The 27,980-nt window shown below is 42.0% G+C and overlaps 1 protein-coding gene across 7 annotated transcripts in view; it reads right to left on the bottom strand.

Annotated features, from left to right (window-relative positions):
* The window catches only part of Cpeb3 (cytoplasmic polyadenylation element binding protein 3), a 195,357-nt gene that overhangs the window by 45,171 nt on the left and 122,206 nt on the right, over positions 1–27,980 (bottom strand). For all 7 annotated transcript variants that reach the window (XM_051146392.1, XM_051146393.1, XM_051146391.1 and 4 more), the window contains 3 exons: positions 22,982–23,149; positions 21,707–21,796; positions 1,691–1,809 (listed from right to left, as the gene is read on the bottom strand). In XM_051146392.1, the coding sequence (XP_051002349.1) occupies positions 1,691–1,809; positions 21,707–21,796; positions 22,982–23,149 (377 nt within the window). The remainder of the gene's footprint in view (positions 1–1,690; positions 1,810–21,706; positions 21,797–22,981; positions 23,150–27,980) is intronic.

A 27,980-nucleotide genomic window follows, 5' to 3' on the forward strand; every position in this document is an offset into this window, starting at 1 on the left:
ATGTTTACATATTAAATGTATTTCCAATCCTTTCTGATAGTGCATGGCCACGAGCCCTGCCCACTTCGCTCTCACTGCCTCTCAACTGAATGCCAGAGGCAAGGCATGTCTGCAGATTGACTGTGAAGTCATCTCACCACCAAATTTGGTATACTTTCTAATCTCACAAGACTCCAAAGAGGCATAAGAAACATTAGGTTCAACTGTTATTCGGATGATGTATTACACACTCCTCCTAACAGTAAGCCTTCAAGTCTCCCATACTGTGTACACACTTTTTAAATAAAGCTTAAAGTTAACAAAGGCTCCCCACTCTTTCCCCTCCTGTGCAGCCACTGTGTCTAAAATTGTCATTATTGCTATCAGAATTTGGCAATGGACCCAAAACTTAACAATGACAGTGACACTTTCACAGTGACTAAACTCCTTATCTCTTTTTCTGTATTAACCTTTCTGCCATGACTCAGTAATCCCATTCTGTAGTCATTCCCTCTTCTCCTTGTCCCAGTGGCATTGTTTTCAACAAGTTGGAATCCCTGTTCTTCCCAGCAGGTGTGGCCGCACAGCTGAGCTCTGTCTTGCCCTGAACTACAGCACTCTGAAGGACTGACAGCATCAGACTTACATCCGCACACGTGCCCACTCTCTATTGAGGGCTTCTACATTTATTTTTCTTTCCAAAAACCATGGAAGAAGGACTGTTCTTCCAAGTATCTGGTTGAGAAAACCACTATTCACCAAGGACAGGATGGCTTTCTCAGATCCAAGCATATATTTAAATGTTAAATAATGAAGTCCAGACTCAAGCTCAGAACTTCTACATTTAACCTGAGTCTTCACAGACACATTTCTGAGAATATACTTAGCCAACCAAGCGGGCCCCACCATCTCTGAGGAAGGTCTGCAGTGGCTGATCTAGGCCCTAGATAGAGCTTTAGCCCCTTGCCCATTCCACACCATTATATCTATTGTTCCCCACCCCTGAGGGCCAAGCCTTTACACACAAACGCATCCCGCCCTGACGCTGCCAACTTCCCACGGTCCCTACCATTGCCAAGGTAACTAAATTCCTTTCTTCTGCTTTGAAGATGGTCTTGACCCTTTTCTACTTGCCGATTATAGCTCAGTAGTCATAGGCTCTTAGCCACAAACTCTGTACGAGCACACATTGTTTTACAGTTTCTGTGCCATGCTCTCTGTCCTGCCCTTCTCCTGCCCTGCTAAAATCGTCCATTTTAGAGTGTGACCTGCTGGCCCACCCACAAGGTAGCTGTGGATACAACCCAGCAGAAAGCCTTACACTCAAAGACACAAAAACATTACCAATTATGATATTTTAAAAAATAAACTCCTCCTATCTTTGATGTGTAATAAAGGCAGAGAAGAGCTGCCAGAACCACTAAGAGCACTGCTCACCTCAGTTCAGAGTTTCTAAATAGGAGTTAGCTTGTCAAGGTGGACGTGGATGTCAAAGACACATTGATTTACCTGTGGTCCCAAAAGTGTAACATGAAATTGAGTGCTCTTTAGTTAAATTTTCATCACCAGCAACAATTATAGCTCTACACAGCAAGGTCAACCCAGGTAAGAGGCTCCTAGATACAATATTATTTCCGTGCTAAGTATGAGGAACAGCTAGCCAACTGCGTATGTGCTCTGGGAAAGCAGCAGCTGGCTACGTATCACTCACCGGTTTGTCCTTGATGGTGGGGCTGGACACACACAGGTACAGTTTCCCGTCCTCTTCTAGGCAGGCATCTATCAAAGCTTGCACCGAGCTCTCCTCCTGGAACAGCAGGAAGGCGTAGCCTTGAGGAGAACAAAACAAAAGGGCGGGAGAAATCAGTACTGCAGCCTCAAAGCAGCAGTGAAATTATTATCTGTACCAGGGATAGGGGCTCACACCTGTAATCCCAGTGCTCAGGAGGCTGAGGCAGGAGGCTTGCCATGTGTGCTAACCTGAGCTACATAAGGAGTTACAGCGTAGTTTGGGCTACAGATAAAGGAACCCATTGCTTCCCTGTTAATAAATTCTTACTAATCTCTGGATAGTCACATGGGACAAAAGGACCTGAGACTCTGTTGTGCTAGGCACTGTGTGCACACAGACATTATCTTCCTTAATTAAATCACATGCTGCTGTGATAGCCGGGCACTCTAACATCGCTTTGTCTAATTTTCGTAACTACTCAGGGGAGCATGTTAGGCATCTCATCAGCACTAATGAGACCGGTCAACTCTGAATGGCACAAGCTACAAACAGCAGCCAGGAAATAAGCATCATTCCACCCAGCAAGCAGGAGCCTTGATTTGTGCAGAGCAGCAATGGGCTCTGGAAATGCTATGCTCAGTGAAAGGAGCCAGAGGCAGAACACTAAGTCCAGAAGAAGCAAGTCAGGATGAAAACAGAGTAATGGCTACCTATAACTAGAGGGCAGGGGAGAATGCAGCTTCATTTTGAGATAAAGATTTTCTAGAACTGATCCTGGTGACTGATGGTTGAGCAAGACTGTGCACATATGGAAACCCACTGAATAAGACATATTAAGTTGATGAACTGTACACTATGTGAATTATACCTCCCCAAAGCGCTTTTTACACAGCCCAACAGGCTGGTGTGTATTTACATGTTACTGATGCTTCCCCAGGGAATATTCTCCCGGCAGACTTTACAATCTATTTGTCAATTTTTTTTCTCTTAAAGCTTTTCAATTTTTATTCTTCATAAACTCCAGACTTGTAAACAATGTGTTTTAGCTGTATCTGCTACCCAGTCCTCCCTCCAACTCCTGGTGCCTTCACAACAAGTCCCCCACCCAGTTTATGCTCCCTTCTTCCTCCTCTTTTTTAAACAACCCACTGAGTCCACTTAAGCCTGCTCACACATACGTGTACAGGTGTGAGGCATCCACTGAAACATTGACAAACTACCAGTGGCCACGCTCCTGAAGAGAAATGAATTCTCCACCGCCAGCAGCCACCTACTGCTAATAACTCCTCCATCTACGCTGGCATTGCTTCGTTTTGTTTTAGTTTGGTTTGGTTTGGTTTTGGTTTTTCGAGACAAGGTTTCTCTGTGTAGCCTTGGCTGTCCTGGACTCACTTTGTAGACCAGGCTGGCCTGGCCTCAAACTCACAGTGATCCGCCTGCCTGTGCCTCCCGAGTGCTAGGATTAAAGGTGTGCACCACCACGCCTGGCTCTGCGCTGGCATTTTGACTGGCTTAGTTGTATGCAGGTAACCAATGTTGTAGTGAGTTAGTGAGCACAATGACCATGTCATATCCCAAAGACAGCATGCACAGCTCTCCTCCTCTCTCTTATATGTTCTTTCAGCCTTGTCTTCATGGATAGATGTTCTCTGAGCATGGGGTAGGGGTGGGAGAGGATTTTGATATAGAGGTTCATCTATAGGGAGTACTTATAGCAGCTTATCATCTTCACTTTGATCAGCACACACCAATATTAACTGAAGGGTTTCCATGGACACAGCCAATGGCAGGGGGTTGTGGTGGGTTTTTTTGTTTGTTTGTTTGTTTTGTTTTGTTTTGTTTTGTTTTCAATGGTAATGGTGTGTGTGAGAGAGGGGGGGCGGGAAGAGACAGAGACAGAGACAGAGAGTTCCTTGTTGAGGTAGGGTCTGGCTAAACACCAGGCTTACCTAGAACTGGCTGTGTTGCTCTGGCTAACCTCAAACTTGACGTTTCCTGTTTCAGTTTCTGGAGAGTTGGGACAACAAGCCTGGGCCTTGACATCTTGCTTGCAACATAATTTTAAATTGACATGTAATAATTATGCAAATTTGTGGTACCACATGATGATAATTTGATGCATAAACACAATGTATAGTGACGCAATTCTGATAATTAGTGCCTCTCTCTTGTTAAACATTTTTTATTTCATTGTGCTGGGAGACCCAAACACTTCTTTTTCAGTTCCTTTTCCTTTTAAAGAAGAATTATGATCATCATGCCTATTGGTCATTGGCATAACAAAAAGCTCTGGATTAGGAGTCAGGAGGCTGGGATCTGGGTATAAGTCCTAACACTTCCTAGCTGTGTGTAAGGACTGCTAAATTACTAAGAGCATTTATAGTGCACCAGGCACTGGTGTAAAGGCCTTATGCCAATGCACTCATTCTATCTTCTGTCAAGTAGGTACTTTGTAAAATTCTGTTTCATAGTTCAGGGGATTGTATGGCATGATTAAGTGGTTTGAGGTCTTAAGTGGTGGAACTATGAACTTTAGTAGTAAACATTTGAGTCTCTTCAGATCTTTTTTTCTGTAAAATGAAGAATACATTTTGTCTTTTTGTTTTATAGTGATATTAATATGTGAGAGAATATATGTAAAGATGCGTTATAAACTAGAGTATCACACAAGTATTGACTTTCTATCTTACACATTTTTTAATTATTTCACATTATGTATGGGTGTGTGTGTCTACATGTAAACAGGTGCTCATAAGTGCAGGTGCCTGAGGAAGCCGGGGTTGTTGAATTCCCTGAAGTGACAGTTACAGGTGGTTGTAAGCCTCCTAATGTGGATTCTAGGAATTGAACTTGGGTCCTCCGGAAGAACAGCAAGTACTCTTAACCACTGCGCCTCCTCTGCAGGCCCTATTTCTACTTATGATGTGTGTAAAATTAAAGCTGAGCTGCTATATATGACCTCATAAAAATCAGAAGTCAAGTGAATGATATGTACTACTTTCTACTTTTCATTTACAAAGTATTTGGTGAATAAATGCTGTGATTTAGATATGGAAAAAAGCCTTAATTAAAACTACTTGCTAGGCTGGATAGTACCAAACAGGAGAGGGACTGGACACCTGCTTTCCAATAGCACTAGCCATTTTTACCAAGAGAGAATTGACAGCTGTAGTTTTATTTCCTGGTTTTAATATATACCCTTTAATAAAAACAAATTATGCCTATAAATAGTGTTCCTGTAATCATAAGTTTGGTGGCAGGTTCTATTAATTTGAAAGACATGGTTTTTTCTTTTGTTTTGGCCAAAACTTCTCTCCATTATTTCTTGTACTCTGAGCAGTAACAGACACAAGCTCATAAAATGTTTCCAGTTCAGAAATGGCAGCTGAGGTGTGTGGGGACATCTAAGACAATGGTGCGCAACGGGAAGCCTCCGCTCAGGCCAGTCTGAGAGATGAGAGCTGTGCTCTGGAGGGACTTGTGGTCACTCTGCTGTCACGACCCTGGATTATACACAGGAGAGTTAGATGAAATCCCTTGCTTTCCACCGCTACCAACCAGGTCAGAAGTGCAGGGCTGAAACAGGAGGGATTTTTAGATAAGCACGAATTGGCAGTGTGATTTTCTTTTTTCCTTTTTATTTTATTTTTTATTTTTATTTTATTTTATTTTATTTTATTTTATTTTATTTTATTTTATTTTATTTTATTTTATTTTATTTTATTTTATTTTATTTTATTTTTTATTTATTTATTTATTTTGGTTTTTGGAGACAGGGTCTCTCTGTATTAGCCTTGGCTGTCCTGGACTCATTTTGTAGACCAGGCTGGCCTCAAACTCATAGCGATTCAACTGCCTCTGCCTCCCGAGTGCTGGGATTAAAGGCGTGCCATGCGCCACCATGCCTGGCGAGTGTGATTTTCTTGAGGAGTGGGGAATAGGAGGGTAACAAGGCACAATTCCATTTTATTTGGCTAGGTTGTTTGTTTGTTTGGTTTTGGGTTTTTGTGATAGGGTTTCTCTGTGTAATAGCCTTGACTGTTGACTAGGTTTTTGAAGGGTAAATTAAATTAAAAGAACTTTTTCTCTTAATGCGCGAGAACATACTAAGAATTGCCTCTAAAATATTCTTCGGTGCTTTTCAAACACAAAGCTTCCTGAGGTCTTAAATATGTTTCATATTTTAAGTATTTTATCCCCAGATAAATAGCAATTATTATCAAGCTTACATCATAACTACCAGCCTTTGGGTGTTCAAAACAGCCTAGGAACTTCGCTAAGAAGCATATCTACTGGTGCATCTCATCCTCACAGACTCCGTGGGGGTAAATTCAGTTGTCAGTATCACATTTCACAGATGAGGCGTTCACAGGAATTCTCAGAGTCAAAGCTAGGGGCTGAATTTGAAGTTATAATTTAAGCCAGATCTGGAGCTCTCATTGTTATTCATTATTAACTCTATCTCATCTAAAGTTAACAATAAAATTAGTTTCAATATCACCAAGGACACACCTCTAACATTTATTTTTAATGCGAGCATGACTTTTAGATGGTTCCGGGCACCAAATAACAACAGGCAACAAGTTCTTGAGTTCTATCACCTTGGAACTTCGATTGTGATAAACTAGACACGGCCCAAGTACACTAGTGTTCACTCTCTTCATGCAGTCAGAACAGGTTGCTTTAAGGCTGGCGGCTGCTACACAAGTTACAAAGCACTATTTACTTCTGCCTAACAGACTATGCCATCAAGGATATGTAAGGGGAAATTATTCCATCTCTTCTTCAAAGAATTGACTGGCGGTGCTTGAACGGAAAACAAACAACATAAATCTGTTACATCTCTAGGAAATGTGACGTTAGAAGATGCTCTCTTTGGGTACACGTACCGAGTCTGCACACAGACGCTAATGTAATGCCTGTCATGAAGAACACAACTCAAGCTCTGCGGAGGTGTTCTGTTCCACAAGGGCGTCAGTGCCACCCTTTAGAACAGGCATTTCCTTCTACCTGTCTATGTAGCTGTTTTTGTGGATTTCTGGCTAGATGTCACATACAAAAGCCATGATGACATTCAACAGGTGACCCCTGTTCTGCCATTAGTAGGTCTAAAAACAACCATTTTCTCCTAGGTCTCTTTCTCCAGTTCAGGATGGCAGCCTCTCTGGCCTTGACCTCTTCCGTCTCTACAGGCAGTATGTACTGTTGGACCCCAGCCTGCTCCAGGCTCAGACTCTGTCACTGAGAACAGCAGATAGCCTGGAGAAGCTGGTGGATAGCCTCAGCAACTAACTGGCCATGGCTGCCAGGCCTTGGAGGCCCAGGAAGACTTCTTAAATCCAAGCCATGGCCCCTTGTGTCACCTGACCCCACCGCCCATGACCTGCACCTGCCTTTTAAAATGTTATTCGTGATTTACATGTTTCAGGTAACAGGCACAAAGAAGAAGAAAGTTCCAGTGTGCAGGGGCTATGTCCTGGTTTGTATTCATCAAATGGTGCTCAGCCATCATATGGACTTCTGATCAAATCAGAGCAGCCCGGGAAGGAGAGGCCTAAGCCTTGGGTAGGCAGAGAACTCTCCCCTCACAGAATCCGTGCTCTCTGCCCACCCCTAACCTTCCTAGAGAGATCTGAAGGGCATCTCCAGCTGAGCTGCCTGACTTCAGGTTTTTTTTTTTTTTTTTTTTAATTTAAATGCCACAAGCAGTCTGCTTCAAACATTCTCTCTGACCTTGAGTTTCAGGTCAGAGGACTTACCTGGTTTGCCCCAGGAGGTTTGTCTTTGGATTCATTTCAAGAGAACCAAAAATATCTAGGAGGTACAAGGCGCAACGGTAGGTATCGGCTCTACAAAGATGAATCACAGCACAGGAGGACCCTGCTCTGGAAAAACTGAGATTTATATCCTCTGTATAGAGGGCTGTAAACACATGTCTACCATCATGGACAATGTCCTACAGAACACTAGTGAGAGACACTGCAGCAGATTGGTCCAATCCAGAGAATGGTAAGTGAAAGCCACGTCTAGCTGAGGAGGACTATTTTTTTCCACAAAGAAAGGCCATTTCAAGTTCAGGAAAGAGCAGGCCATGGCATAGACAGGCCAGGTTCAGACTCATGTGTAAAGGAGCAACTGAGTTGAGTTAGAATCCAAGGCTGGAGTGAATGAATCACCCACCAATCCCTTGCCTGCTGCTAGATCAATGAAGAACTAGAGCTTTCACTTATTTTCCTATTGGACTAGAAAACCTGAGCTCTAAGCTGGTTTGACTCTTATGTGTCCTAGGCACAGGAGCTTATCCATTAATATACAAAGAGGTTATGGGGACAGAGAGCCCTCACCTAGAGATAATAGATTAGAAAACAGAGAGATCACTTAGCAGTTAAGAGCATTGCTGCTCTTCCAGAGAACCTGGAGTAACGTTCCCAGCACCTAGGGTGGCTCACAGTCACCTGTAACTCCAGCTCCAGGGGATTCTGTGACCTCCAGAGGTGTACACATGTGACACACATAAAAATTGAAAAAAAAAAAAAGCATTAAGTCCTTAAACAAAACAAAACCCCTGCATTACAAATCAGAAGAATCAGTTTTTAAAACATATTTTTTAAAAATTGAACTTTGCAGAGAGAAGAGAGATGAGATTATTTTCAGTAAACAAGAGATGACAGGGAAATAAAAAACATGCTCTGAAGGCAGAGATTGATCGCAAATTTGCACAGGTGAACACACTGAGAGGATCCAAAGAAGAAATCAGGCCAGCTTAAATGCAGAGGGCTCTGCAAGTGTACTTGCTCACATCCCTGGATTCCTAAACGGCTGGCTGGAGTCAGAACTAGATTTCTTTGACTATATTTATCACCTAGGGCTGGGACGCACATTGGCTCCATTGCTGCTTCTTACTGCACTAATAACTGCTTCTCTGTGGGCTGGCTGTGGGTGTGCAGGGGTGGGAGCTGTTGGCAATGAACAAGAAAACAAGTTGGCTGAGACGAAGCACCCCCAAAATGAAGACCAGCAGTGTACTTTCTGCAGTCCGGGCAGTGACCTAGAGAGTTAGGCTTACAAGCTCTGTTTATGTAATCACACATTCTCTGTATAAAGAGGGCCTTGGGAAGTCACTGTTAGTTCTAATAAGCACCTGACAGGGGAAAACTGAGACCAGGTTGGGAGTGTAGAGGAACTGACCAAACCAGTTGGGTGATTTTATTCTACTACACATTACATTTCATGGAGGGCATATTATTTAACACCGACTAATCCTACGACTTGTGCTGGTGCTTGTGCGCACCCGTCTCATGTAATCTTGAAGACTCAACGAGAGGTACACTGCGGTTCAGACATTAAATTACCCAAGGCTAAATGTCATAGTGCTAGTAACTGCTGGCTCCTCGTCCTGATCCAGATGCCTGGCATTTGTTCCCCTACTTGCTGCTTTTCCCTCATCCTCAGACAAGCAGTCAGCTGTTTCTCCAGCAGACAAATCCCTCAGTTGTCCGCAGACACTCTACAGTCTCTTTTCCTCTGGACTTTAATGTTCTCTATGACAGTTTCCCCTTTTCAAGCCTCTAGGCACCTACTCTATTTGGAAAACAACCCAGGTGTACTGTCAGCGTTCAGTAATTTTGACAGTTCCTCATAGCTGTTTTCCGGCCCCCTCCTCTTCTCCCCACCTGTGTGTGGGTATGAGTGGGTGGCACATGTGTGCCAGCCAGAGGTCAACTTTGGGTGGCCTCTTCCCAGCCTGAAGCTTGATGACTGGGCTAAGTGGGCTGCCCAGCAAGCCCTAGAGATCCTCTTGTCCCCACCTCTCCCATGCTGGGACAGCAAACATACGTCACTGCATCTAACCTTTTTCTGTGGTTTCTGTGGGCAGGTATCAGCTCGTCACTTTAGGGATTGAGCCATGGCCCAGCCCCAGTTTATCATTTCCAGTCCTTTTAATTAATATATTCTTTCTTCATCACACTTTCAGTCTTGGTCCTATCTAATCCCTGCCAACAAGCACAGACCAAAGCAAAAACATCCTCTCTCCTTCACCTGCCAAATTTGCATTTCAATTCAGTTTCTGAAGAGAGCTCTCTTCCAAACAAAGTCCTCATGGGGTGTACTTACAACTTCTCCGAGTTAAGCAAGCACCTCCGCCTGTGCACAGCATGTACCACCATGACCTCAGACACGCAGCTTCGTATGTCTATGCTTTCTCAAGCTCTGTCCTGTGGCTTACCTACTCCAAATGCTGCTCTCCTTCCTGTACAGTTCCCCAAACTAAAAATGGTTCACAAAACCCAAATTCACAGTTTGACTTTTGTACAATGCTGAGAAGACAGGTGTTTAATAAAATAGCCTAAGTGGGGATGTACTATGGTCTCGAAGGTCTTCCATCTGTCTACACAGGACAAGACAAAACCCACCTCATTACAGTACAGTGCAATTTCCATGTTTTCACAAGAAAACCACTCCTTAGAATGAAAACTGCAAGTATATAAAATATTAAAATATATTCATAATTCACCAGAGTGTTAACACTACCAGCCAAAACCTATATTTATGAAAGGAAAATAAAAGAATATTACTCAAAGTATTTACTATAGAGTGTGGAAGATTAAATACATGCTAAAGTCACTAAGCTTCTCAACTGGTCAGTTTACATAACCCACAAGGTGGAAATACTTGGAATCTGTGACCATAACGATACTGACTTATTTCCATTCAAATTATCTACAAGAGGAAAAAAATGACATTTGTAAACCTGTCTTTCCAAAGCCAGATTTTAAACAAATGGAAGGAAAATGAAATAGGTGCTACACCTCAGCCCACTACAGCTACTCAGCGACCTATGCCTGCTTCTTTCTTGTCCTTCAAACAGTATCGCTTTAGCTGGCTGGCTCAAAGTGGATCTGAATCCACGTGGCCTGCCTGATGCCAGGCTCACAAATCATGCTTGTGTTACATAACCCCTCACAACTGCATGGCTTAGTCACAAGGCGAGCCACCTTGGATAGCACAGGGAACTTCAGGATTTCAGCTAAAACAGCCGCTCAGAATCACTTGCTTTTTGTGCCTGAGAGATGGTCTGTGCTGAAGAGCGTGGCTGCTCTTTTTAGAGGGCCTGAGTTTGGTTCTAAGCACCCACATGGCAGCCTAAAACTGTCTGGCCTTCTGGGGCATCAGGCACATACATGATGCATGGATGTACATGCACAGAAACAGATGCAGGCAAAATACCCACACAGATAAAACAGAATAAAAATATATGTTAAAAAGAAGATGCACACACTTTTCTGAATGTGGAAGGGAGTCATCACTTGGGTCACCCTGTAATACACTGAGTACCTGTGTCTACTCCTGTGCACCTGAACCTGTGCCCAGGATTAACAAAGCTAGCAGCAGCTACCCAAATAAGCTGTGAGTTACAGCCTCCTCCATCACTGGATCTCAGATTCTGGAAGGTTTCGGAGCCACACAACCATCTCCTGCTGGTTGTTGGCCCTGTGTTTGCCCAGAAGCCTCTGCCAACAATGGTAGAGCCTCTCCATGGCTAGATCCTCTGCATGGCTCCACAGGCTCCACCCCTCTCCTAAGAGGTGAGATTATAGCAGCCTCAGGAGCAGTTGCTTCATGAAGAAGCGGGGCAGAAAGTCCTGGGTGGGGAAATTCTTTTATAGATAGCCTCCAGGAGACACTGGGAGAGGTTATAGTAAATATATATCACTACATTTGCTGGGCCAAGTAATCTTCCTAGACTGAACAGTCACAGCCCTGTGCTCAAGGACATAAGACAAAGCTGTTCCTTTATTAAGCAGTCAAGAAACCCAGGGCTCTACCTTAAGGATAACGTACACTATAGCTAAGTCTTAAAGCACAAACCGGACTAATCAGATTTCCTGTCGGGAACTCAACTAGAAACATGACAACACTTGAGCTGACTCATGGGAGAAGACTGCACTAGGGAATTAGCTCCCAGTGTACACATCTCTGTTGCCTGCCACCCTACTACAGCCTCCATGACATCAGCGCATATCAAAGCTCCTCCTCTTGGGCTCCTCTTGTCACTGATAGCCAAACCCAGCAACATGGTATTTGTGATCTATCCAGCCAAAGAACTCAACTACAAGGCAGCTCATTCAGGTACATAACTGGTGAGGTAGCAGCGAGGAGGCAGAATCCTATAGTTAAACTGTAAGTAAAAGACAACTCAGACCTACTACAAGCTTAAGACAGGTGTTTGGAAATACGCCAGCTTACGTGACAACAACAGAGTGCAAGGCTCAGGAAAAGACAAGGGCTACTTTGTCTTCAAGCAGCTATGAAAATATACATTGAGTCATACAGTTTAAATTGTTAATTTTATATGTATTCTAACCTTAGAAATAACATAATTTGTCAGATTATATAGCTTAAGTATGCCTTCCTTTTATTTACCAGGTAAAATAATATCAACTATTGATCTTCCAGGTTCAAGTCAGTCTAATAAAAGCTGTGCACACTAATGGAAAGACACTTCTCCTCTTTCTGTCTCAGCTTCAAGTACAGGCTGGGTTAGGGTAAGATGGGCTTAAGAAATTTCCAGTTCGAGAACGTGATGGACTTCTACTCTCTGAGCAAGTAATGAGACTGTTCGCCACTTACAGAGCTGTAGTTCATTCACTTTTTTTTTTTTTCATTTTTCAAAGAATTTTTTCCTTCATTTGTTTATTGGCTTAATCACTTCACATCCCCATTCCAGCCCCCTCCCTCCTGTAGTTCATTCATTTAAAAAATATTTGAGGGAAATGTGCCAGGTGCCTGGTACCAAACAGTGAACTAAGCAGGAAGAGTCGCCCTGCTCTTACATTCTATTTTGGAAAACAAAGGATAAGTAGTTTAAAGAAAAGTAAATTGAGGTATGAAAGAAATCTGAGGGGAAGAGGAACAGAGGGTAGAGTGGCAGCTACTTTACATACAGAAGTTAGAAAGACTTTTGTTGTTGTTGTTGTTGTTGTTGTTGTTGTTGTTGTTAAGGTGACATCAGAACAGAGACCTAAGGAAGAAAGGGATCACCCCATTCAGAAACCTAGGGGAAGAGTTTCAGACAAAAAGAAGGACCACTGCTCAAAGAGGACCCTGCTGTCCCATTCAGGAGACATCAGGGCTGGCCACAGTGGTGTGTATCTGATCCAAGTACTCAAGACCATCAGGACTTCAAGGTCACCCTAAGCTTCCTCATGAAACTCTACTGAGATAGGCAGTGATGGAAGAAGGCAGCCAAAAATTCAGCCAATCAGGTCCAAAAGAAAAAAGACTGAACCGTTTCAGGCACATGATTCATACCAGCATGGCCCTAGATTCTGCAGAGGTCCACTATTTGAGAAACAAAGAAGCAAAAAGGTGAGTTTACAGCTGCAATGTACCATTTATCTGACTTGGAACTAAAGAGAAAACTTGCTGCAGATGTCCAAATTAGCATAAACTTTACAAAGAAATTGCTTTAGGAAGCATGTGACATCAAATCCGGAGTCATTAAGATTTTTATCTCAGTTAAGTAGCTTCTAATTTAGCCTAAAGGAAGCAACTTGAAAGAAAAGGACACAGACAAGAATACATGAACATAAGTATTATTACTAATGGTCTAAATTGCCAGCAAACAAGTAAATTAGGGTATAGAACAGGTGAGGCAGGGAACAAGTCATTAGATGCTTGCAGGGAGAAGAGACTGAAATGTGAACACGAGACCGCAGCTCAGCTGCTATTACACTCCAGCCTAGTATACAGATGTGTGTGCACATGTGTGCCTGTGTGTGTGTGAGAGAGAGAGAGAGAGAGAGAGAGAGAGAGAGAGAGAGAGAGAGAGAGAGAGAGAGAGAGACTAAAGCTTACAAGAAAACAAAAAGATGCTGATGATTAGTTCTCCTGAGGAGGCACCATCATTCTTATTGCTCATGAAGTAACGGTCACTCAATGAAAGCCAGAGTGTTTTGTCCTGGTTCTCCTGCTCCATTGCACTTACTGGATATTTATAATACCATGCATTTGACAAAGAGGCCATAGCCATCTCTAGTTCATGATCTTAGTAACTGTTACTATAAGCTTCTTCGTTTTCCTTTCCCTTCTCAAAAACATGACTCAAAACACATGTACCTCCAATCCCATCTCTGCTCCCAGTGGCCTCTGACCATAACCCAAATGGCCATTAGGAATCTCTTCTTAGATGAGAACAGACCGAACTCTACAGCAAATCACCAACACACCAACCTGGTTTTCCCTCTAATCAGCAATGTCATCAGTCTACCATTTAGTGGAAGGGATTTCAACACGCCCTGCTGTTGAATCTACTGCCACCACAACCTGCTCCAACACCAGAACTAGTGATCTTTCTCCTCTTGTCCTTGTGCCATCTCACTGCTAGTATTACAGTATTACAGGTCTTCATAGCTTCTCTATAAAATTAACCACGGAAACCACTCCTCGCCTCAAACAGGCCTTCAGTGATAGCTGGGCACTATGCAAAGTATTCTATGTACAATTTCTTGTTTAAGCATAAGAAAGCACATGAAGGCATAATTATCCCCATTTTTGATGAAATTTGGTAAGACTAAAAATTGTTGATCAAGGTGTGGAACAGGAATTTCATGCAGGTAGTTTGTCTATATTCCATATCTATGATCACCACTTATTCAGCTCAAATATGATTAAGGCGCTGACTTCATTCAGCCTTAAAGACTATCCTGAACGTGTCCACTCTGTGATGCTCGCATTTCAAAATGGGACTAATACAGTGCAATTAAGAACTTTTGGACTCAGCTGGGCATGGTGGAGCACGCTTGTAACACCAGCACTCTGAAAGGCAGAGGCAGGTGGATTACTGTGAGTTTGAGACCAGCCTGGTCTACAAAGTGAGTCCAGGACAGCCAGGGCTACACAGAGAAATCCTATCTCAAAAAAACAAAAACCAAACCAAAACAAAACAAAAAGAACTCTCGCAGCCAGATATACTCACACATAATCAAAGCACCTAAGGAGCTCAACCTCAGGTACATATGGAGTTCAAGGCCAGAACCAGCTACATGATACCATGTCTCAAACATTCCCCCTACCCCACATGGGGGGAGGCGCTGAAGATGTCATTCCTCTAGTAGAATCTCTTCTAGCATGCATGAAGCCCTAGATTGTCATTTTAAAGAAAGTAAATTCCAATCATTCGGTTTTACCAATGAAGACTCAGGAGCCAGATGCTGGGGTGAAAAGCTGCTGGCTCAGAGAGGCAGAGAAAGCACCGAGCTGACCTTTCTACTCAGCTAACATCCCAGAAGGAAAAGGCCTAAAGCTAAAAGCCAAAAGCCAAAAAGTCTGCTCCCAGGGCAGCTTCAAAGAAAGCTGCTGATCTCAATTCGCCCAGCATTTCAGAATGTTCCAAACAGGACTTCCATTAAGCCTAAAATTTCTCAACATTTAGAGACTGAACCACAAATGTTATTGCTAGCTTGCTTAACCATTTCTTGCCAATTTTATTTGGGCCCCCAAATTAGCAGGCGGCAACCTTAGGAGAATGATGTCCCATTTCCCTTCAAGGGAGTTGGGTAGGTTTTGGTTCTTTTTTTTGGACTATGGATGTTTATTGTCATTAGGGGATGGCTATGTTATTAATGATCTTATTTTAAAAAGAGGCATAAGCCGGGTGATGGTGGCACATGCCTTTAATCCCAACACTTGGGAGGCAGAGGCAGGCAGATCTCTGTGAGTTCGAGGCTAGCCTGGTCTACAGATCAAGTTCCAGGACAGCGAGAGCTGTTATACAGAGAAATCTTGTCTTGAAAAACAAAAACAAAAGAGACATAAAAACATAGACTCATGGATTTCTCTCTTTTTCTTTTCTCTTTCTTTCCTAGGTCAGAAGAAAGGGGTTAAAAAGAAAGAAGGGGTAATATAGAAATATAGGAGTAATAAGACAGAAGGTAGATTATTGTAGCTACTCTTCAACTTAGAGCTATTGTTATATTTAAATAAGGTTATTTTGACACATTTGGTATATTGATAAATATCCAAGGTTTATTTCCAGTACTTTTAAAATTTTTTTGTTTGTTTGTTTTTTGAGACAGGGTTTCTCTGTGTAGCCTTGGCTGTCCTAAACTCACTTTGTAGACCAGGCTGGCCTCGAACTCACAGCCATCCGCCTGCTTCTGCCTCCCGAGTGCTGGGATTAAAGGCGTGCGCCACCACCACCTGGCTTTGAAAACTGCTCTTACAAACTGTTTAGGATAATTAATGCAAGTTGCTAGTTGATCAACTCATGATCATGTCAGATACTAGTCTAATTTATCACAGGAGTATACATTCTAGGTTTAACAGATAGATATGATTCTATAGATAGTTAATGTAAAAATGAATAGATATATAGGTCTTCAAAAACCTCAGTGACCTACAGAACATGGCATTTAAGGATGTTTTATTATCTTAAGGATTCTTTGACAACGAGACATGTCAGCTCCTGGCAGCACTCAGCCTACTTCAAAGAAGATGATGGGCATCGAAGAACCTCCATATGGAGATGGCTTCAAATGTGACAAGTTAGCCACCTAGACAAAGAAATGAGGCCGGACGGGCAAGTTCCAGGACAGCGAGAGCTGTTATACAGAGAAACCCTGTCTCAAAAAAACAAAACAAAGCAAAAAACCAAACCAAAACAACAATAACAACAAAACAAGACAAAGAAATGCCCTCGTTTTTACCACAAACAGAACCCTGCCTAAAACAGGCAAGCTTGGATGCAGGCATAGTCGACTACCTAGCTCTGCCAAGACAGGGTAAGCAAATCCTCAATAGTTCCTGCCTTACAAACATATCTGTCAGATATACTGGGCCAGAAGGATGAAGATGATTCTCCAACGTTATAGAGAGTTTTGGGTGGCCTTCTAGATTTTTTGGAAGCTGCTAACCTGAACTTCCTGTTTACTCGGGTAATTAATTTTATTCCTTCTCACATCTCTGATGGGGTTGAAGACTAGATAGTTATAGTTTTATAATTTATCTTAGTTGTTTAGGAGTTAAGAAGATGTGATAAGGTCTAGATAGATGTTTTTAGATTGATAGATACAAGATATGATACCAAATAATAGCATTCAAAACTCTGAACTCACCAGGATAGGACAAATAGTAGACTACTTCCTCCTAAGTTGTCAAATACCTTTAGACTAGGCATTATGTATGTAAGTCTTACCTATTGGTTTTTGTAATTGTTTCATAATTGTTCTTACTGCATGGTATCATATTAAAATTAGAAAAAAAGTAGAATCATAACAGCATGGTCTGGTGCTTTGTGTTTGATTGTTATCTGTATTGCTCCCTGAGGTTTGCTTGCTGTCTTTTATGAACAGACACCCATGTACCCCAAGTATGGCTGTGTAACCTTTCTTCCCTGATTGGCTGAATAAAAGGCCTACAGCCTGGGCAGGGCAGAAGGAAGGGGTGGAGTAAAGGTTCTCAGGGTTGGCAGAGAGAAGGATCTTGGGTAGGAGACTGGCACAGGAGGAGGAAGGAAGCACAGCGCTGCAATGGGTTAACATGGAGAGAAGCACATGGCCAGATCAGCGTGGATGGAGGCAAACAGGCCAGATGAACAACATTAGCAAGTATTATGGATGGGAAGTAGCTAAGATAGGAATGACTAATCCAGATGGCCTGGGCTGGGTGGCTGGGGAGTGATAAGGATAGTTTAGAGGGTTAATATTTGCCCAGTCCCAGGTAAAATGAGGCTAGTCTAAAATATGACAGGTGTCTGCATCTTTATTGTTTATAACAGCAGGTTAGAAAATACTGCTGTGATAATTATAAGTAGTTCTTTTTATACTAGATTAGATTCCCAGATCACACACTTGTAATCTCTAGGAAGAACAGAGGGACAGAAGTTCAAGGTTAGCTACATAGCAAACTTTAAATCTAATCTAGAATATATGCGACCCTATCTGGTGGAGGAGAAAGGGAAGCATTTGAGTTCAATGATCAGGCTGCTCAATCCAAGGCCTATTTATGGCCTTTGACAAATTACTCTCTTCTGAACTTCTGTTTCTATAATATGGGAATGATATGGTATTGTGGAGATTTGAATGAAATTGGCCCCCATAAGTTCATATGTTTGAATTCTTGATACCCAGTTAATGAACTGTTTGGAAAGGATTAGGGGGTGTGGCCCTGGTCAAATAGGTGTGTCCTTGTAGGTGTGTTACTAGGGATAGATTTTGAGGTTTCCAAACCCCAGATCTGCTGCTTGCAGATCAGATGTGAGCTCTTAGCTACTGCTCCAGTGATATGCCTGCCTGCCTCCACACTCCCCACCATGATCATGGACTCACCCTCTGAAACTGTAAGTAAGCCTCCAATTAAATGTTTTCTTCTGTAAGTTGCCTTGGCCATGTGTCTCCTTATAGTAAGTAAGATAGGTGCCTACCTTGAAAAACTTGGATGATTAAATGAGATTGAGAATAAAAATAGTGACCTACTACCTGGCTCACAGTAAATATTAGCCAACCTTAATAATATGATCACACTGCCCCCTTGCATTTTCTGCCTTTCTCTTTTCTACCTATCTCTGGAAGGTCAGAATTTTACACAGCTCACAGCAACCTCTTCTGGATGCCTAGAATGATTTTGCTCCCTTGATATGGATTATAAATTGACCTATAGGTTAATAGAAATATCATCATCCATAATGCCATGCAGGTACTGATATAACACAATGATTTACTCTTTTGAGTCCTCATTACAGTGCTATGAAATAGTTACTATCTTATTCTTTCTTTGTAGGTGATAAAACTAATGCATAGAAAGGTTAAATAACCTACCTAAGGTCAGGCAATACATGAAAACCTAGTAAGTCTGGCACCAAAAGTCATACATCACCATTCAACGTTTCACATTTGTATTTTTAAGTACCTTTGAGAGAGTGAAGCCTTTTAAAACCAAGAATGGTGTCTTCTCTAGATATGCCACAAGACCAAACTAGACCCTTCCAGATACTTCTGTATACAAACATCTAATAATACACTGTATCCCATCTGCACCAGGACCTGAACCTGCTTGGCTCTGTTCTGTCCCCTTAGCATTCCTTTTCTCTCTTCTCTGACCCTTTTCCCTTCTCCTCTCTTTTGTCTACTGGGGACTGAACACATCGCCTCACACATGCCAAGCAGGTGCCATACCTCTCAGTTACATCCCCAGCCCCTTTTTGTGTATTTTATTTTGAGACAGACTCAAACTTGAATTTGCCATCCTCTTCCCCAAGGCTCCTTGGTAGCTATGATACAGACCTGTGTCACCAGGTCTGGCTCACCAGTGAGTTCTGAGCAAGTCAAGGCTACACTCTGTCTCCAAAATCCAAAACTAACCAAATGAAAACACATAAAGAAAAGTACTAGTAATTTTCCTGGCACAGCAAGTATGACTGAAAAGCAAATTATAAATGGGCGGAGGTGTTTCAAACATAGTTCTAAGTACTTAAAAGAAAAAACAACAACAACAACAAAAACCAACCAATATGGGCTTAGCAGATATAGTGCTTGCCAGAGTCATGGGAACCCTGGGCTTGACCTCATAAGAATAAGTTCTGTGGTTCATGTCTGTAACTGAAGGTTAACCCAGCTACAAAGTAAGCTCAAGTCCAACCTGTGCTACCTCAGACCATTCTAAAAAACAAAATCATCTATATACAAGAAATTTTAACAAGAAAACCAAACACCTAAAAGTTATCAGGAATATTGCACAGTTAACAAAATAAGAAATTCAAGTCATAGTAAAAAAAATTATTTAAAAAAACCCAAAAGTGTTATATTTAACCATAAAATTGCAAACATTTAAAAGAAATAGACTCTCAACAAGACTAAGTTTGTAAAGCAAGTACTAGGGATGGGAACAAAAATTCACCCTAGGCAGTAATGACAAAAATGTAAGTCAGCCCCAGTGTATAGAAGGCCCTGCGTTCAATCCCTAGCACCTCTCTCCATGCAAAAAAAAATTCAGAAAGGAAAAAAATAAAAATAAAAAAGATGAAAGTGTGAGAATACACACAGGAGCATAATTTGAGACAAAACAACTTTAACATCAACAGACTTCAATAAATTATGCTTATTAAGGATAATGCAGGTCTGTTGCAGAAAGATGCTAATATTGTTAAGGGGAACATATATGTAATAAACCAGCATTCATAATATTTGAATGCACATATATAAACATTAAAAAATTATACAGATCTACATATTAATAAGGAAGATATTGAACAAAATATATAAGTGACTATCTCTCACAGAAATATGCTTGGGATGAACATTTGAACATGACCAGATATATAGTTAATTTCCTTTTTATTTCCCAATGACCATTTGAGAGCTTTATGTAAGAATGGTTTTCATTATCTCAGTATGAGAAATACCTTTCATGTGTGTCATTTTATAAAATGTATGACATGTACTATACAATGTGATAAACATATTCACTCACTGATAAACGGCTAGATCACAAGTATGTATCACCACATCTGACCTAAAAACATCTTTATATCTACAACTCTAAATAGGTCAGTCCACATATCACAAGGTGGGAAACACATTCTTCAACTGAAATAATCAGTATAATGATTTTTATCTCTTCTTATGAATATAAGCTTAATTTGAAAATGTAAAAATGTTCTGAGCCAGATGTAGTTATGCTTGCTTATAACTATAGCACTTGAGAGACTGAGGCAAAAATATGCTGTGTACCACCAGCCTGGAATACAAAGTGTCATAGGCCCTGTCTTTAAAAAAACATGCAACACAGCTGGGCGGTGGTGGCGCATACCTTTAATCTCAGCACTCAGGAGGCAGAGGCAGGAGGATCACTGGGAGTTTGAGCCCAGCCTGGTCTACAAAGTGAGTCCAGGACAGCCAAGGCTACACAGAGAAACCCTGTCTTGAAAAAACAAAAAAACAAAAACCACCACACGCAAAGAGAGAGAGACAGACAGACAGAGACAGAGAGAGAGAGAGAGAGAGAGAGAGAGAGAGAGAGAGAGAGAGAGAGAGAGAAATATAACTAAATATATTAAAAGCAATAAGCAATCCTATAATGGCTAACTTCTTCATGGGTTATAGAGTGCGGAGAAGGATAAATGGAAAAAAGAAACAAACTAATGAACTGGGGACAGAAAGCTTAAGCTTGAATTGATTCCTGCACAGGACACAAGAAAGACAAGGATACTGACTTCCTCTTCTTGTGACAATTATTGTTACACAGTAAATATTCATAAGTCATTTTCTAGATGAGTGCCACCACTGAAACATATGCTGCAGAAGATAACAGAGGAAAGAAAACCCATCTCCTTAATCCACAGTACTTTACTGTATGAATCTAAGAGCACACCCAAATGAGCAGCAGCAGGGAGGTTCCCTGGATTCTGCAGAAGCAACAACTCCGAGCAGGAAGGCAACATATATGTTGTGTCCCCAGAGCTTAGTGGGAGAACCTCCCACATGTTAAGAGAAGCAGGATGTTGTGAAGGATCTTTTGCTGGTTAGTTTTCTACCTCCCACAGGCCATGGTGCTTAGCATTCAGCTGTGGACAATGGGCATACTGCACACGTCACTCTTTAGCCACTAGCTCTCCCAAGTTCTAGGATTATAAGATTTATTTAACAATAAAGAACCCACACAGATATAAGGATACAAATAAAAAACAACTCTTAAATTTTACCATTGATGACATCCCTCGGAAGCCTAGGTCTTTCCCACCTCATGAAACAATCAACTTAGCAAAAAACTCCTCTATAACAGACCCACAAAATCTCACTGTTAATAAAATCAGGGCCATCAAAAACAGTGCTCCCTGGGGGAAGCGTCTCCAAGTGAAACTCACACACAATGATGGTCAGTGTCATTTTACTTAGGGAAAAAGAGCCAACAGCTATTTCAAGACTTGTAAGACTGTCTTACATGGTGCTGCCAGGCAGCCTGGCCCCTGACAGACAGGGGACATCTTGAGCCCATTACCTTTAGGAGGGAAGTACGACTTGCTCTCTGCTTTATGAGGCCAGTCCACCACAAGAGGTCCAAACCTGCGAAAGCTGGCAGTGATCTCATCTACAAAACAAAGAAGGAATTTAGTAAAAGGGGAGAAAACTATAATCAGAAGAAACAGAAAATATATGTTTTCATTTAAAAAAATGTTTTGAGGGACTTTGCCCTCTTTTGCATGTATTTTCTACAGAAGTCAATCTGCAGAGGGAAGCACCATTGCCCTTGGTTACTGGCTTCAACCATGTAAAGCATGTTTCTACAGTAACTCTAATTTCTTTTCTTTTACCGCCAATAAACTTAACAAGAAATTTGGAAGAAAAGTCTAATTCTAGCTAACATCATCTTTATGTCAAACAAACCTGAAGGTTTCCAAAACTGAGAATGTTTCTCTGTCTTTAGAAAAATATTAAAAATGCAGAAGATGTTTCAAATAGAATTTTCATGGACAGAAGAGATGACTCAGTGCATAAAGGGCCTGTCCAAGGAGTTCAATCCCTGAGACTCACATGGTAGCAAGAGACTTTTAAAAACTGTCCTCTTGCCACCACGTGCTATAGCATGCATACACCCCTAAATAAACAGATGCAGATTGAAAACCACATACATATGATCTCATTTGTACAGAATCCACTTGTATGGAATCCCTAGGGTTATTTTATAAGCAAATGATTCTGTTAATAAGGAACAAGAACAACAAAGTAGATGGCTCTATTTAGTGATGAGAAAAGGTTAAAAGCCAGTTGTCTCTCTTAGGTCTCCATACTGCCCTCTTTACTAAGCTGTATACAAAGCCTGCAGCTCCTTTACTTTATCCCCTTCTGACTAGAAGAAGACTGTGACCTTGTAACTCCTTGCATGTAGGTTGTTGTTCCCTCAGCCATGGTAGGAAATTTATCTTAAAGAAAATCTAATTGACAGACAATATTGACACAGATGAGGACAGTTAGAGGGAAACGAGACTTTGGCCGCCTACAACCATAATGAAAAGGCTAAAGAAACCGTGGCCTATTGTATTAGCATTAGAGCAGCACTGACCAAGCAAGTCAGTGGCAGAAGACTTCCATAGCACATCCAAAGCCTATGAGAACTGGAGCGGTTTCTTTAAGTTAGCTCTGTCATAGTTTAATTTCACATCCCCATTTAACACGTGTTTATGGATGCTGCCCTGGAGAAGAGTCAGTGTCTGTCTGGTGACACAATGCACAGACGCTCAGCTCTAGTAACACCGGAAACGAACGCGTATGGTACCTTCGTCGATGTCAGGAGGAAGGCCTCCAACAAACACCTTCCTAGAGTAGCGTTCCACTCGCTCCCCATTTTGACATCGAGTGGGAGAACTTAAGCCAGATGATAAGGCCTGATCGCCATGGCTGTCATCCAAGAAGGCGTCTTCAAAGGGAAAGAGAGAAGACCGACCTGAAACAAAGTAGCAGTTTCTATAATCAGAATGGCTTTCCTCTCTGAAGCCAATTGTTCCAAGTGAAGCATACAAAACACAATGTCTCCTGAGGTATGGCTTCTCCAATAGAAAACTTAACTGAAGATCACCAAGTACAGCCATGTTTACACACAACACTGAAATGACAAATAATATCTAAGGACAAAGCATCCAAACTGCATCTGCCTTCCTTTATAAAAAAAAAAAAAAAAAAAAGGTTCCTGCACTATACTCATACAGTCCCTGTCGCAGTTACTAAGTATGTGCCCTCTGATGAAGAGGCACTCCCACCTAGCTGCAGAGCTGCTGGAAGATGCTGGCTGCATGGGGAGGGAGAATCATCTTTCTTTGGAGATGTGTCCATTGGTAGGTGAAGGGGAATCAAGACCACATAAAGTTGGAAGGGCATATGTTTGGGGGTCTGAAGGAAGAATAAGAACAAAATAATTTGATACATATATGAAATTCTCAAAGAATAAAATATTATGCTAGCTGGGCATGGTGGCACATGCCTTTAATTCCAGCACTTAGGAGGCAGAGGCAGGCAATCTCTGTGAGTTCAAGGCCAGGACAGCGAGGACTACACAGAGAAACACTGTCTCAAAGAAACAAAGAAAAAATTATGCTAATAAAATATATCCGTAAGTTATTTTTTCTTCAACCATTTTTGAAAGTACATACGACAAGTAATCTCCAGATCTTTATCTGCTTTTGGTGGTGACTCAGGGGTTTGGTTGTAAAGGCTGGTCCTCATGACAGAAGCTAATTTCATCTCTTCTAATAGCAGGGCCAATGACAGTTTTCCTAGCATGCAAAGGTACTCCAATTTGAAAATAAGCACATGCCACAACATTATACAGGGGATGTAAACACTAAATCAAGGTGTAGTAGTACAGTGTGGGCGTGGCTACGACATATTAACACTATTACTCTAGACTGTATTTTAAATCATTCACTAAAAAGAAGAAAAAGAAAAAGAAAAGCTGAGTATGGTGGCACATGGATTTAATTTCAGCACTGGGGGGAAGTCAGGAAGAGGAGGATCTCTGTGAGTTCAAGGCCAGCCTTGTCTACACAGGGAGTTCCACTTGAGCCAGGGTTATAGTGATGCTCTCAGAAAAACAAGCATTAGCAACAACAAAATTCCCATAGAATTGTTTTCTTTTTGTGACAAGGTCTCTCTGTGTAGCCCTGGCTATCCTGGAACTCAATATGTACACCAGGCTAGCTTCAAATTCACAGAGATCTGACTGCGTCTGCCTCCTAAACACTGGGATTCAAGGTATAAGTAAATGACTGGCAGTAATTTTCAATCTGGCACTTCAAAATAGATGCCAAATTAAAAAAATATATATATTTTCTAGCTTGGCATGGTACTGCATGCCTGTAATCCCAGCAGTTAGGTAGGCAGGGGTAAGGGGGAATCACTTTGAGTTTGAGGCTAGCCTGGATTACAACGTGAGTCTAGGACAGCCACAGCTACACAGAGAAATTGTCTCAAAAATTTTTTTGTTTTGAATCTGTGAGTTCCTGGTGAAACTTGCCAGTCATTCAACTGTCTTGAGCACTTCAGTTCGAGAGGAAGCTGGGCTAGAGGAATGGGGGAAGAGAGAATAGATCAGGAAGAAGAGGAGGACGGAGGGAGGAGAGGAAGAAACAAGAGAGCAGAATAAAGGGAAGGATGGAGAAAAGAGATAAGGGAGAGGAGGAGGGAGGAGAAGGAACAGCAGCAGGAAGAACAAAGGAGGAAAGAAGACAAGTCATCTCTAAGATAAACCCGCAGGCTTTATGGAAACAAGCACACAGTGATCTTTATTTCCCTGAAACCCAGGGTTTGAAGCACAATAGCCTGAAATACAATATAAATAGCCTTTGAAAAATGGTGACCATTTCTGTTACCAAAACCGAAAAATGTTGCTAAGAGAATCTTGTTAGACAAGGAGCAACTCGAAGGTATAGGAAAGGGCTGTCTTGGAGCTTGGAGGTAACAGAGGGGCTGGGGTCGGGAGAGTGAAACACCAGAGACATTTTACTCAGTCCTCCCAGCATGGCTACAGAGACAGAGGAGCCACCTATCTCTCCAGCCTGCTAGGAACAACAAACAATAGACAGCAAACTCTCACCCCTCGGTGCTTGTTTTTTTATCTCTGGGGGGGGAAGGGGGGGGGGAATAGAGGAAACACATCTGCAGCAACTATGGGCAAAATGAGCTTCCTGCAGACATGTTCTGCCATGCAGTCCATACGCTAAGCCTCATGCCTACTCAGTGTTGGGCTCCTAATTAAGTCAGCATTTGCCACAGAACAACTATTCCTGCCTCCTAATTCCAACACAAGAAACGTGAGGTGTGCGAAAGACAAAAGCTGGTGGAGAAGAGGCAGAAGGGAACTGGAGGGGGACGCTGCGCGGGCCATGAGAGAGCAAAATGCTGCTCTGCAGTAAAGAAACACTAGCTTCCTCCTAAGTTACACTTAGTTCTCGATTACTCACCATCCAGAGCTAAGATAACAGAAGCCTTTAACACACACCACTCAGTGGGAAAAACACTGGAGGGAATAACCTTTTCTAAGAGCATCGAAGTACTTCTGACAAAGGAGCCCCGTCAATGAGGGACAGGCAAGTACACACTGAAACAGTAGGTAATGAGAGAAGCCAGGTGACAGCGTGTCCCTCCTGTGGTTTGCAGGAGGGCAATTTTCAGCACAATTTTGTGGAGTGGAAGTTTGAGTGAAATAACCAAAAACCCTCACATAAGCTCCTGGTCTTCCAGTTAAATCTGCTCCCTAAGTGTCAACACAAAGGCCTTCTGGGAGATGGCTCAGTGGGTAAAACGTGTGCCATAAAAATATGGGAGCCACAGTCAGAGCCCCAGCACCTATATAGACACCTGGTGGGCATAGTGGTCACCTGTAATCCCAGCATTTAGGAGGCAGAAACAGGGAATCCCTGGAGCGAGCTGCCCAACCAGACTAGCACAATCAGGAAGCTCTGGGAGAGATCCTGCCTAAATAGGGAACATTCAGGGTGGAAAATAATCAAGGAAGGCGGCTAACATCAACCTCTGACTTCCATAAACCTACACACATGTATACATACACCCACATACATGTGAGCTCACACACTACGCATATATGCAAGCAAAAAGCAAAGGCCTTTTATACATACCCAATTCAACCCAGAAATTTAGTATTTATACTTTATATTCATTCTCTCCACCACCCAACAGCCCCTCTATATCAAATCCATTTCTCACTAAATTCTACCAACTTAAGCTTCAAAATACAAATTTACTGTAAGTCCTGTCCATCACTACTACTACTAATACCCTAATCTAAACCACCATCTTATTCCTTGACTCACGGTCTGAGTAGCTACATAAAACCTTTTTCTCACTGATTTCTACTTAGAATTCATCAATACTTTAGAAGGCGGAGGGGGGAGGAAAGGAAAGAAAAGCTAAAGCATCGATTTTCCAACATTAATCTGCACATGTAACCACATCCTACACCCCTGACTTCACCCTACACTCTTGACTTCAAAGCTCCCGATGACCTTCCATTGCCTTCTGGATAAAGCACAAAAACATCGCTGGGAACTACACGTCCCTGCTCACTTCCTCCCTAAGGCAGCTGCGGCTGCTCCTTGCTCAGTAACCTCTCGGAACACATAGAATTCCCTTGGGTGTCTTGACTATTCCTCCTCGCCACAGGTGCTAAGGTCTTAAATGTTCCTGTAACCTCTAAGCATTCCTTTCTGCAATCATAGTTAATTCTTTTTGAAATTTTTTAGATTTATTTGTTTGTATGAGTGTTTTGCCTGTATGTATGTGTGTGTGCCATTCATGTGCCCTGGCACCCACAAAGGCCAGAATATTATATCAGATGCCTCGGAACTACAGTTATAAAGGGTTGTGAGGCACCATGTGGGTGCTTGGGACTAAACCCGGGTCCTCTGCAATAGCAGCCAGTGTTTTTAACTGCTGAGCCACTCCTCCCACCCATAGTTAATCCTTAATTCTTGAGGTCTCCGCTGCAAAGCCATTTTCCTGTATGGAAGTGCACTGAACCTTTAGATCAGACACCTCCTTTATCCCTGCATAACATCCTGTGCTTCTTCCTCCAAATAATTTCTTTCCTCAGTTAAAACCACAGCATTTCTTGGGCTTTATTGAGTATATGTTTTCCCACCCCACTGCATTGTAATTTCCATTAGGATAGAGACCAAATAAGCTTCACCATCGATCTTTTACTTTAGAGCTCATTAGAGAGACTTAAAACATGTTAAATATGAGGCAGCACCTAAGGAAACAAAATGGTGTGAGCAGAGCTTGCCACGGTGGTTTAATCCAGTAACCCCAGCACTTGGGAGAATGAGGAAGGAGCATCATGAGCTCAAGGCTAGCCTGGATTACTTTAGTGAATACAACATGAGACGCTATTGAAAAACAAAAGAAAAGAGTACATACAAAGACATGTTTGCCCCTGAGCATAACACAGGGGTCTGAGAACATGAGAAAATGGGGCCCTCAACCTGTGCAAGCATTATGTTCTGTACTGTATATTACAGAAACCAATTTCCCCTTCCGAAATGCAATACTTCAATCTAATACTGTTTTTTTTGTTTTTTTTGTTTTTTTTAAAGACAGGGTCTCATATACCCCAGGCTGGCCTCAAACTCTATGTAACTGAGAATGACCTCAAACTTTTAAAAGTTTATTTTTAATATGTGGGTGTTTCACCTGTGTGTACATCTGTATACCATGTGAGTGCCTGATACTCTCAGGGGCCAGAAAAGGCATCAAATCTCTCA

This window comes from Acomys russatus, chromosome 5 (assembly GCF_903995435.1).
Source record: "Acomys russatus chromosome 5, mAcoRus1.1, whole genome shotgun sequence".
In the NCBI taxonomy this organism is placed as follows: Eukaryota; Metazoa; Chordata; class Mammalia; order Rodentia; family Muridae; genus Acomys; species Acomys russatus.